Raw genomic sequence first — 11,377 nt, 5'->3', positions numbered from 1 at the left:
AAGTAATTACTTGGCTAGACAAACATATCAAACTGTGTAATTACACCTAGTTACACCCAAATCCAATTCCCTGGTGGCTTTCAAAACAGGCTCTAAATTATTTCTAGCATATTCACTAGCAAGACATAAGGTATTCTAAGGATTATGAGTAGAAAACTACAATGTATCGAGTATGTTTCCTTTCGTATGATTTAGATTTATCTTTTTGAATATTTAATCTTCCATAAACTTTATTCTTGAGTCCTAGCTTGATTAATATCTTTCCACTCGTTTGATTTTTTTTTTTTTGTCTTTACTTAGTTTCTTTTACGCTGTTGTAGAATAGTTGATGGATCTATAATCTGGCTATCTTTCATGTTTTCTTAATTCAGCACCCTATAAATAGTAAAAATTTCTAGATAGCTTTGCTAAGTCCTATAAAAGTACGTACATTATTGCATTCTATTTCTACTAGTGACTTTTACATGATATTTAAAAAAATACTGAAAATTAACCGAACCATACCGATACCGAAGAGAAACCGACCTGATTGGAACGGTTTAGTTTAGTTTTAGTTATATATAATTAAATAACCGAGAAATGAGTATAATACAAATTTTATAAAATAACAACTCAAACCAAACCATTAACACCTTATCTAACCGCAACGAAAAGTTGAGGGCTGAATTCGATCATTTTTTCTAGTAGAATTGGATATCTAGAATCCACCTATTCCAAATAAAGATAACAAATACGAGATGATTTTTCTAATAACAAAAGGTGTAAATAGATCAAAAGCGTAGTGACGTGCAAAATTAAATAATTTCAAATAGCACACAAATAAATTTGGATCTCTTTAATTTTTCCAACTTCAAAAACTCTTTTTTATTCAATTTTGTATTAAATAATTACTTTTTTCATACTCGGTTTTTGCAAAAACTTCAAACAATTCTTTTTTATTCTTAATACTACATAGTAGTAGGAAAGAACTTATTAGACTAACAAAAATTTCTTCCAAACTAAGAACTCGCAATCTTGAAAATCCGGCGCCGGCGTTACTTTCTCCGGCGAACTGGGGCCTTCCTTTCTCATGGAATCAACTCTCGTACAAACCCAACCACTTCAATTCGTTCACTCAATGACTTCAAAATTCATCCCCACAATTCGATTTACTGCTTCCTCCTCTGTAGCATTCAAGAGGCTCTTCTCTGCTTCAGTTTCATCTTCAGCAGCCATTACCACAAACGCCCCTGTCATAGAAGAGCAAAACCCATCTCCTGAACCAACTATTTCCAGTAGAAATGGAGCTCCAAAAGTGGCCAGGGGTAGTAAGGGAATTTTGGAAGCTCAGCTGAAAATGGACTGGTTGGAGTCTCTGTCTTGCCCTTTTCAATATACTAAGGATTTGAATAATGCAGGTTGGGTTATTGGGGTTGACCCAGATACTTCTGGTGCCTTGGCTCTCTTGAAACCAAATCAACCTCCTCAAGTAAGTATAAAAGTAACTTTAGTTATTGGATGCACTGATGGTGTAATGGTTTTTTACACCATCATGCACTTACGGAGTAAAAAGTATTACACAATCAGGTTGCTTATTAGGTAATTACTGAGATAAATTTACTTTTAAGTATTAGCAATTGTTAATTTGGAAAAAATAGGAACCTACCATCACACAGGTTAAAAGTAACTGATAGTGTAAAAGAAATTTGCATTGTCAGGTGTACATAACTTCAATTCTTTTATTTTTATTTTTATTTTTATGATAGTCGCAAACTATAATCTCTTGGAACCCATGTAGACCTAACAAGAAATAAGGCACAATGGTAATAACGATATATGTATATGATGGGGAGCCTTAGCATAACATGTAAAGTTGCTGCCATATGACCAGGAGGTCACGCGTTCGAGCTGTGGAAACAAGCTCTTGTAGAAATGCAGGGTAAGGTTGCAGACGATAAACCCTTGTGGTCCGACCCTTCTCCGAACCCCGCACATAGCTGGAGCTTAGTGCACCGGACCGCCCTTTATGTATGCGCTGCCAAATAGTGGGATTAAGTTTAGTTATTTACTTATGTTAGTATGTTACTTTAGGTCTAAGGTTAGCTAGGAGTCCTTTAGTCTTGTGGGGGAGACTTATATGTCACTAGAGAATGTAGAGAACCTTTAGTGCTATAAAAGCTAATGATTATGATATAAAATGAGACGAGCTTAAATGAAGCGACATGGACGTAAGAATTCATGTAGGTAGGTTTACCAAAACTTGCTTGGGTTGAGGCATAATAGTAGTTGTTGTATTATAGTTGCTACACACTCCTCACGTGCAGACCTAATTCTTTCTATGGGCTAAGCTGGAAATATTTTTTTGTTGATGGATAGCTTAAGAATTGAATTCAGCTTTTATTTATTTACTAGTTGTAGGCTTGCAAAAGTACTGATGTTTCATTTGCCTTGTTTTTCCATATTTCAAGAACCTTTTAACTGATTCTTTAAGTGAGAGCTGTAATAACTAATAAGTTCTACCATATTACATGTTGCTCTTTGGGAGAAATTAGATGTTTGTTACTGTCTTTGATAATATTTGCATGTGGGGTTGTCTGTTCTTCTAGCATTTATGGACCTTGATGTCTTTAAGCCAGTGTTATACCCAGTGGTTGTACCTTTCTTAGAAATACACAAATTTTACTGTTTTCTTGTTACTGCCTGTGGTAACATAGTTCGTTTCAGGCTTTGTATCCAAGTTCATTGGCTTAGGTGCTTGGCTAAAATACTGAAACTGCAACTAGTAATTTCTGAGACAAGTGAGGGTTGCTTTAGTGATTAGAGTCGCTCCAGTTCTAACCATTAGGTTAGTAGCTTGAATCACTAAAGATGGAAAAGCAATGGGTAACCGATGGTGATGCTCCTGGGGTTTGCTCGGGTTGGGTAAACGAAAAAACTAATAATTGCTTATTGGAGTTTTTGTCAGAATATTGTCCACTAGAATTAAGTACCATTAGGTTGGTAGCTTATTGCGCGGGTTGGATAAATCAAACAAGTAATAATTGCTGATTGGAGTTTTTGTCAGAATAATGTCCATTAGAATTAAGTGAGTCGTGAAATATATATCCATCTATTTCAAACCAAAGAAGGAAAAAATATAAAAGAAAGAAAGAAAATTTCTTGTGCTCTAAGAAGTTAGTACGTTGTTCACCGATTTCTTTACTTACTAAATCTGCAGTTTACTTGTCATTGACTTCCTATTCCAATCTCCAGGTGTTTGATTCTCCTCACTTGAAAGTACTAGTTGGCAAAGGGGTGCGGAAGCGGTTAGATGCAAAAGCTATTGTTCAGTTGCTTAAAAGTTTTGAAGCCCCTATAGGTACAATAAAAGCTGTCATCTTGGACGTCTTTCAAATCTCTGTTCTTAACTTCCTCTGTTATCTGGAATCAATGACTTGTGCAGTAGATTCTTCCATTTCCTCGAGATATTTGTGATAGTTTGTTCGTTTGGCGTTGAAGGTGACAATGCTCTCTTTTTTCCTCTTTTCCTTCACCAAGAAACTAAATATTAGTATTTCAATTTTTTCTGTCAATTGATGCGTCTTTCATACTATCATATATGTCAATATTTTTTGCTGGATGCAACTAAAGTATATTCTTCATTAAGTCTTCAATGCACGAGCAGGTTGTTTGAATTAGTCCTTTTTGTTTTCTACTGTCTTCTGTAAAGTAATGGTCCGTGTGCTGAGACTTAAATTCATCTAGTTGAATGGATATGATAGATATCCTTATAGTTAAAACTAATCCAAAAGATCTGCTAATATGGTACGATGTCTTCTTTCATAACCTTATCCTCTCATTATCTTGTGGTTCAAATAATTACTTCTGCTGAAGAAGGGTAGGCGTGCTTGGTTTTGAGAAGAAGCTATCTGTCCTTTCCTGGAGTCACATAGAGGATTTAGAGACTCATATTTCCTTGCTGTTGTATTAGAATGAAATGGGCCAAGATGGAGCTGAATGGATATTGTGGATTCTTCTAGCCAATCCCAACTATTTGCTTAATTGTAATATGGTCTTATCAAATTCAGTTGAATTATTTAATTCACGAGGATAAGTATTTTTTCTAAAAGTTATTATTTTTATTTTTTGGATAAGTACTTAGAATCACATGAGATTTTTCATTTTTGTTTTCAGGAACAACTGTGTATGTTGAACAATCAACTCCGTATCCACAAGATGGTAAGCAGGTTAGCAATATCATTAACAAGAATGCCAGTATGTACTGTCACTAGCCTATCAATTTTGTTCAAATGATGATAGATACTTTCATATCCAGTTGCTCTTTAAAACTTGCACCATCAAATAAATCTGCAATTCGCGAGTGTTTATTACTAAAGGACCACATAACATATGCATCTACACTTAGTGGGCCATGCATATCAATCCCCTCAGAGCTTCACCAGATCGTTTCAGTCAAGTATGTGCTTGTAGTATCATCACAACTAGCATCTGTTATTTTGGCTTGTTTATTATGCTAAAGAGATGGGAAGACTTGTTTGTCTTTTATTTGGTAATGAGGTGGAAAGACTTATGAACACCATAATCTCCTGAATTAAAACTTCATAAAGTAACAATTCAACTTGTAGCTGTGGTTGGTTGAGATATTGTGATGTTGTTTCAGGGTGGTAATTTTAGTAAGGCTTGTACACATTGTTCCCCTTATCAACAAATGGTTATGGGCGGGTGGGCTTAGGCTTCTCGAATACTTGGAATTTTCGTTTTTGATTTCAATGTTGTATTACTCTATAGATTCTTGATGGATGTCTCTAATGCTATCATAGTTAGAGACTTTCTGTACGTAAAGGCAGGTTAGAAAGTGTCGTGTTGCCGGAAGTAGAGGCATCATACATTTTTTTGCCCATACGTGATTTAAGCAACTCAAGTATTTACTTATTCAAAAAAGAAAGTCAGTTTGCTTTGTTAAAAAAAGTGAGGATCAAGATGAAGAAACCACAAGATATGTTCTCTATATTCATAGCATTACCTCAAAGTAACTACAAGAAAGTCAGAAAATATTAAGATGCTATTTAACATTACCTCTTTTTAGGTGGATAGAACTTTTCTAGCATATCTTCTTTGTTTCTTTATCACTTATCAATATATTTTTGCACTATCAAGGGATGGTGGAGTGGAGGATTCGGCTATGGCATGTGGATCGGGATCTTAATTGCTTCGGGATTCTCCGTCATTCCAGTGCCATCAAGTGCATGGAAGAGTGAGTTTCAACTTACAAAAGAACGCTCAAAGAAGGTTCGTTTATAGTTCCTCCACTTAGTTGAACATAAAAACATGCTATCCTCTAGATTAGTTATGGAAAACAAAATAACTATCCTCTAGATTGGGTTTACTTTTATTATTCAAGCCTTTTGCTTTTGCACTTTCATGAACTAAAAAGTCCATATAGTTAGATTTTTTGCTTTGCTCTTTTTTGCTCTTGCAAATTTGTACTACAACAACGAATCCAGTATAATCCCACAAATGAGGTATGGGGAGGATAGTGCGTGCGCAGACCTTACCCCTGAGAAGGTAGAGAGGCTCTTGCAAATTTGTAAAAATGATTTTTTTTTTTTCTCTCAAAAAAAAGAAAAAAAGAATTTCTTGCAAAAATTGCAGCATCTCCAAAATTTCCTGGAGTCATCATCTAATATTTGTCATCCACTTAAATGTCTTGGCAGGATTACAGCAGGGAAGTTGCATCTGAATTGTTTCCCTCTTTGAGTTCTCTATTGAAAAGGAAGAAAGATCATGGTTGGTATACTAGCCCAATCTCCTAAACATTTTATATTTCTATAAAAGGACCTATGGCTTCTTATTTTTTACCGCTTTTTGTAACTCGACAATCAAAAGGGATCATTTGAGCAGACAATTCATCTATCAAGAAAGAGGGTATAAAGGATTTGATAGCCCTTGTAACTTTTCTAAGATACCTTGCTATAAATGTCCTTGCTCTTTTCTAGCTGTAAGATAACTCAGGATTTCACATTTTAATATAACCTAGTAATAGTGACTTTGTATTCCTTGGCTATTGTAAATGAGTTAACTTTGCATTGATCCTAAACAACTATACAGTGCGATCGCCTGGTCTAGTGTTGCATGGCGATGTGTTGGTTAGGTGCACTATACAGGTTTAAACCTTGATGTAGACAAAAGCTTGGTATTTAAGAGGAGAAAGTTAGAGGAACGAGATCCATTATCCATCGAGTTTCGTACTGTGCGCCGTTGGTCCTCGAGGATTTCTTGGTTATTAAAAGAAATTTAAACAAAGCGATATTATACGAAATGTAAATATGTCATTCTTGCTCCTTTTGTTTATAAGTTTGTCTCCTCTTTTTTTTTGCTTCTGGTACCCTCTTTACTTTTTCTTACAATTTGTAGTTTTGGCCTTAAACACTAAGTTGGAAACTCATTTCCCAACACTCCAAGTTGGTGAAATTTCAGAATTTGCATCAAGTAAATACAGTCCTTGATCATGTTTCGCCTCTAAATCAATATTCATACCCTTAACTTCCAGATGTTGCATCAAGATCTTATCTGCTAATGTCCTAGCAGCTTTTATATTTTTCCATGCACCATTTACATATTATTTCATGATTCTTTCTTAACCTTTCAGGTCGAGCTGAGGCTCTTCTCATTGCTGCTTATGGCAAAGGCATAAAGATAAATTCTGATTCTTTTTCGGTGGTGGAAAATTAGCAACGCTTTGTTGTTGCTGGATATCTGCCTTAGGTGTACATATTTCCCTTGGAAGATTTATGCAGTAAAAGAGAAACAATTAATCGATGAGGCTTTTCAATCACTCGAATTTTTCTGACTGACTCCATGAGATCTCAATGTAAGCATTGAATGGAGGAATATGGTCAGTAAAGATTTATGGCCGACTCCAATTTATTTGGGACGGAGGTATAGTTGTTGTCGCGAATGTTCGCGACAACTCATCCTTTCTGTGTTAACTTAGTTGTCAGTTCTGTTGTAATGTTGTATCTTAATTTAGATTTGCAGGATTAGTGTAGATTCCTCATTTTTTCACTTTCTGGGGAAGGAAATTAGAAACCTTTATTTCCTTGGTCTATATTTTTGTGTTGAATGCACGTTTAGCATGAAATGTTGTCATGCACTACTTATTTTGGTTTCACCATGATCTAAATGTGGTTGTTCATAAGCTATGCGTAGAAGTAGAATATGGACGAGGCAGAAACAACAAGAAGGGTGAGCCTAGGCCCAACCCCTCTTTCATACCTCGTGAAGCAAGTCTATGAAAATACCATGCATGCTATGAACAAGGTATAACATATATTATAAATGCGAGACATATATATATGGACAACGCCGGCCGAAGGGTAAAGCAACCCAAGCAGTGGCTTTAGGCTCCCAAATTTTGGGGGCCCCATTTTCAATTGACGATATTTTACAAATTAATTTTTTATATAAAAAATTGATTATCTTAAAGTTAAAATAAAAAATAAAAAACTTACAAAAAGGAAAAGAAAATTTTAATTTGTTATTGATATGGACCCTTGAGTTTGAATAAGCTGAAGTGTACACAAATATTTTTAATTTTTTGTTTAGTGGGTAAAAATTGAGATTACTAGTTGATAAAAATCTGGAAAAAAAAATATTGACTTAGCCTTGATTAAAACATAATAGCCACTCTGGCATGATAGTTTAGGCTTATTTTTCAAATTATATAGCATTAAAAAAATATTACAAGTAGAAGATAAAACTCTAATCGACATAATTAATAAGATAACAAGACTTGATTTTTTTTCAATGTTTATATTCCTTATAGAATAAAATATACTATAACAATTGCATTGGGGAAAGAAATTTTTCCAAATTAAAATTAATAAAATCTTTTATAGGATCAACAATGTCTCGTGAGAAGCTAACTGGTCAGATAAGCAGTATTATCAGTTGAAAAAAGAATTATTAGGATAACTCGATTATAAGAAAATTATTAATAATTTTACATCTAAAAAAGTTTAAAAAATGTACTTCAAATAAAAATATATAATTTCTTTAAAAAAAAAAATTAAGACCTCTCATTAAATTTTGATTTAGGCCACCAACAATGTTGAGCCGCCTCTGTATATGGAAAGCAATAGATATACATGTAACCACTCATAAATATCATCTCATTGTGTCCAATGTTCATATCAACAGGCCGTTCATATGATACACTCTTACATGTGTTGAACTGCGTATATAGTATTCATTTAGCCGGATGGGAGCTTTGGCGTAACTGGTAAAGTTGTTGCCATGTGACCAAGAGGTCACGGGTTCGAGCCGTGGAAACAGCCTCTAGCAGAAATGCTGAGTAAGGTTGCATACAATAGGCCATTGTGGTCCGGCCTTCCTCGGACCCCGCGCATAACGAGAGCTTATGTCACTCTTTCCTTTACAATGTTCCAAAAAGAGTGCACCTTTCTATAATTGGAAACTCGTTAATACTAAACTGCACATGCCATAGAGAGAGAGACAAAGAGAATACCATTCCACAAACACTTTAATGTTCCAGAAACTAAAATACAAAAATGCTTTAAACAGATGGTAGCTATAATTATCCTTGATTCGTTTTAGCCTCTTCTTAAGACACGATATAAGTAACATGCCTCTACTGTAATGCATGATTAGCTATACTTCTCATTGGGAAACTCCAAGCTGCACAGCAAACCACTTATCTTCATCAATAGGAAGCACAACAGTACCCATGGAGAAGACCGGAATGGATTTGTAACTTTCGGTTTCGGCAATCTTCCTCGCGCTAAAATTTGCATTCGAGACTGTAGGGATACAAGATGGTGTCATTGCAGCTGATGGTATAGTTTCTCTAGGCAAATGGCACAATGATTTCACCGAAGAAGACTTTCTCATTTAAAGTGAGCTTTTGCACGTCCCGTGAAATTGGAGATGCATTACCTTTTCAGCACCTATGGACCATGGAGAGGTATGTTCAGATTGAGTCATCTCCCCTTCATCTGCAAAGGCATGAATACTTAGTTGCATCAGAACCAGTAATAATAAGCCAATCACATTAGTCGGAATGAGTACATAGTGAAAACAATACGTCAGACCTTTGCATGTTTCTTGACCACCAGAAATGGACCGTGCATCTGCGCAAGCTTCAGTAAGCAGAGCAGAAGTAACTGATCACCAAAATTAGACTTTGGTTCAAGAGAAGAGAAATAAGACAACTTTTAGACGAAGGGCGTATCACCTTATATACTGTTAGAATAGTTATGTGAATGTATGTAATTAGTTCTAGCCCATTATGTAATAGGAGTAGGTTATGTGTTATATATACATATACCCGTGTCATATTTCTCACATGGTATCAGAGCAGCAGTGAGAAAACATCCGGGAAAGAAAACCCACCCAAAACAGTCGCCGTTCTTCAATTCCGACCTTTTAGGGCTGTTTTTCGGAAAAAAAAAAACAATTTCCATCGGTGTTGTGCAAAAACCAACACCACCATGAGGTAGATTAGCTTCCGGCGACCAACCCGTAAAAATTTCTCTGGCAGACCCCCTCCCACGCGCCCTCACACGCCGCCGGGAAAATATTTTTCGGCAAGTCTGCGCTGGCGCGTGAGGCTTCTTCCGGCCATTTTTTGGCCGAGCTTCTTCAGGACAGCCTAGTCGCACAGCAATTTCGAGCCTACCCATACCTTTTTCTTTTTATTCCGATCACTTTGAGATTTTCCGGCAACTACACTGACTTTTCGGCAGCTACAGTGATTTTTTCCGACAAACTTTTTTGGACAGCTTACTCAGGAGGTTATTCCGAGTCTTTTCATTCAAGTTTAAATCAAATTCCGACCACTTTTATATTCTCCGGCGCAACATTATAATGGCATTCGTATCAGAAGCCTTTTACTCACAATCCATTGGATCCAATCCGGATGGTTTCGTTACCGGATTATATTGAGTTCCTTCAGTACAAAACACGTAAACAAACATCTCCAGGATTAGCCTTCGTTGTTCCAACAGATAGTAGCGTGACTTGTGTCTCCTAATCTTCAACCGCTGAGTCTTGGTTCATTGATTCAGGTGCATCTGATCATATTTCTGGTATCAAATCTCTTTTCACTAGTATTTCATATTCTCAATCTCTTCCAACAGTCACAATGGCCAATGGGTCTCAAGCCATGGAAACTGCAATAGGTCAAGCAAGTCCACTTCCTTCCTTACCTTTAGACTCAGTTCTTTATGTTCCCGGTAGTCCTTTTAATATCATAGCCGTTAGTCGCTTAGCCAAATCACTTAAATCTACTCTTTTATTTCTTGATGACCTTGTTTTTATACAGGAATGCAGCACGGGGCGGATCATCGGTACCGGATGTAAATCAGATGGACTTTATTACCTTATCCTTGCAAAATCACATGGACTCGCATCTTGTCTTCCTTCAATAACTTGTCCCGTTACTGATTCCCCAGATTTATTACATAAACGATTGGGACATCCTAGTTTGTCAAAACTTCAAGAACACATTGGGAGCAAGGCGGAGAATTCTTCTACGAGTTTTTCCTTCCTCTTCCTATTTTTCATTGTTGGTTATGACTTTTAGTATTGTAGTTTTACATACTATTATGAATAGCTAATTTGTTATCTAGAGTTTTGATAGAACCTTTTGTAGGATAAATTCTTGTTATGTTTTTATATAATTGAGCCATAGCTTTTCTCTATTTGTTCAACTACGTTTATATTCTGGTTGATTGAAGAGCTCTCAATTAGCTGTGCCTATTTAGTATGCATAACTCGGGAGAGAGTGCATATTTAGGTAATTGTTGAACAACACCACTCCCAGAGTATATGAGGGATCAATAACCGAGGGTTTAAAGGTGGGATTAGGGATAACGAAGCCTTGGGTGCGATCTGAAGTGAGCTGTATTAAAAGCCAGCTAGCGTAGCTCGGGAGAGTGCGTCTAGTAAATTGTCGTAATTACTCGGGAGAGATTTACGGTAATAAGAGTGCTCATGATCGGTAGATAATACTTAGGCGAAATTATAGAAGACATAGCGGGAAGGATTCCGACAATTGGGAAAATCATAACTCTAGACCTCCTTAATCTTTTCTCTAACCCTCAGTATCGTTAATTGTTAATTTACTATTTTAATTTGTTAGTTAATTAGTTAAACAGAAGAATCTTAATATCTATAAGTTAGGAATTGTTCAAGCTTGTCTTCTTGGTGATAGTGAACAGCTGTAGCTAAACCTCAGTTCTCTGTGGGATTCGACTCCGGACTTGTAAACCGGATTATATTTGCAGCGACCGCATTGTCCTTTTTATAAGGCATAGTTGGGCGTGATCAAATTTTGGCGCCATTGCTGGGGAACTAACGGTGTAGTTGTAGCTGTATA

The 11,377-nt window shown here is 36.1% G+C and overlaps 1 protein-coding gene across 1 annotated transcript; it reads left to right on the top strand.

The window, feature by feature from the left end:
* LOC109231548 lies at positions 912 to 7,156 on the top strand. The gene is made up of 6 exons (XM_019397211.1): positions 912 to 1,468; positions 3,232 to 3,337; positions 4,153 to 4,205; positions 5,137 to 5,268; positions 5,694 to 5,766; positions 6,629 to 7,156. Exons 1-6 carry the CDS (start codon positions 1,070 to 1,072, stop codon positions 6,709 to 6,711), a joined length of 846 nt encoding a protein of 281 aa, XP_019252756.1. The 5' UTR covers positions 912 to 1,069; the 3' UTR covers positions 6,712 to 7,156.

Source organism: Nicotiana attenuata, chromosome 1 (genome assembly GCF_001879085.1).
Source record: "Nicotiana attenuata strain UT chromosome 1, NIATTr2, whole genome shotgun sequence".
NCBI lineage: Eukaryota > Viridiplantae > Streptophyta > Magnoliopsida > Solanales > Solanaceae > Nicotiana > Nicotiana attenuata.
The sequence above is the reverse complement of the archived record's forward strand: the minus strand, read 5'-3'. Positions and strand labels throughout refer to the sequence as shown.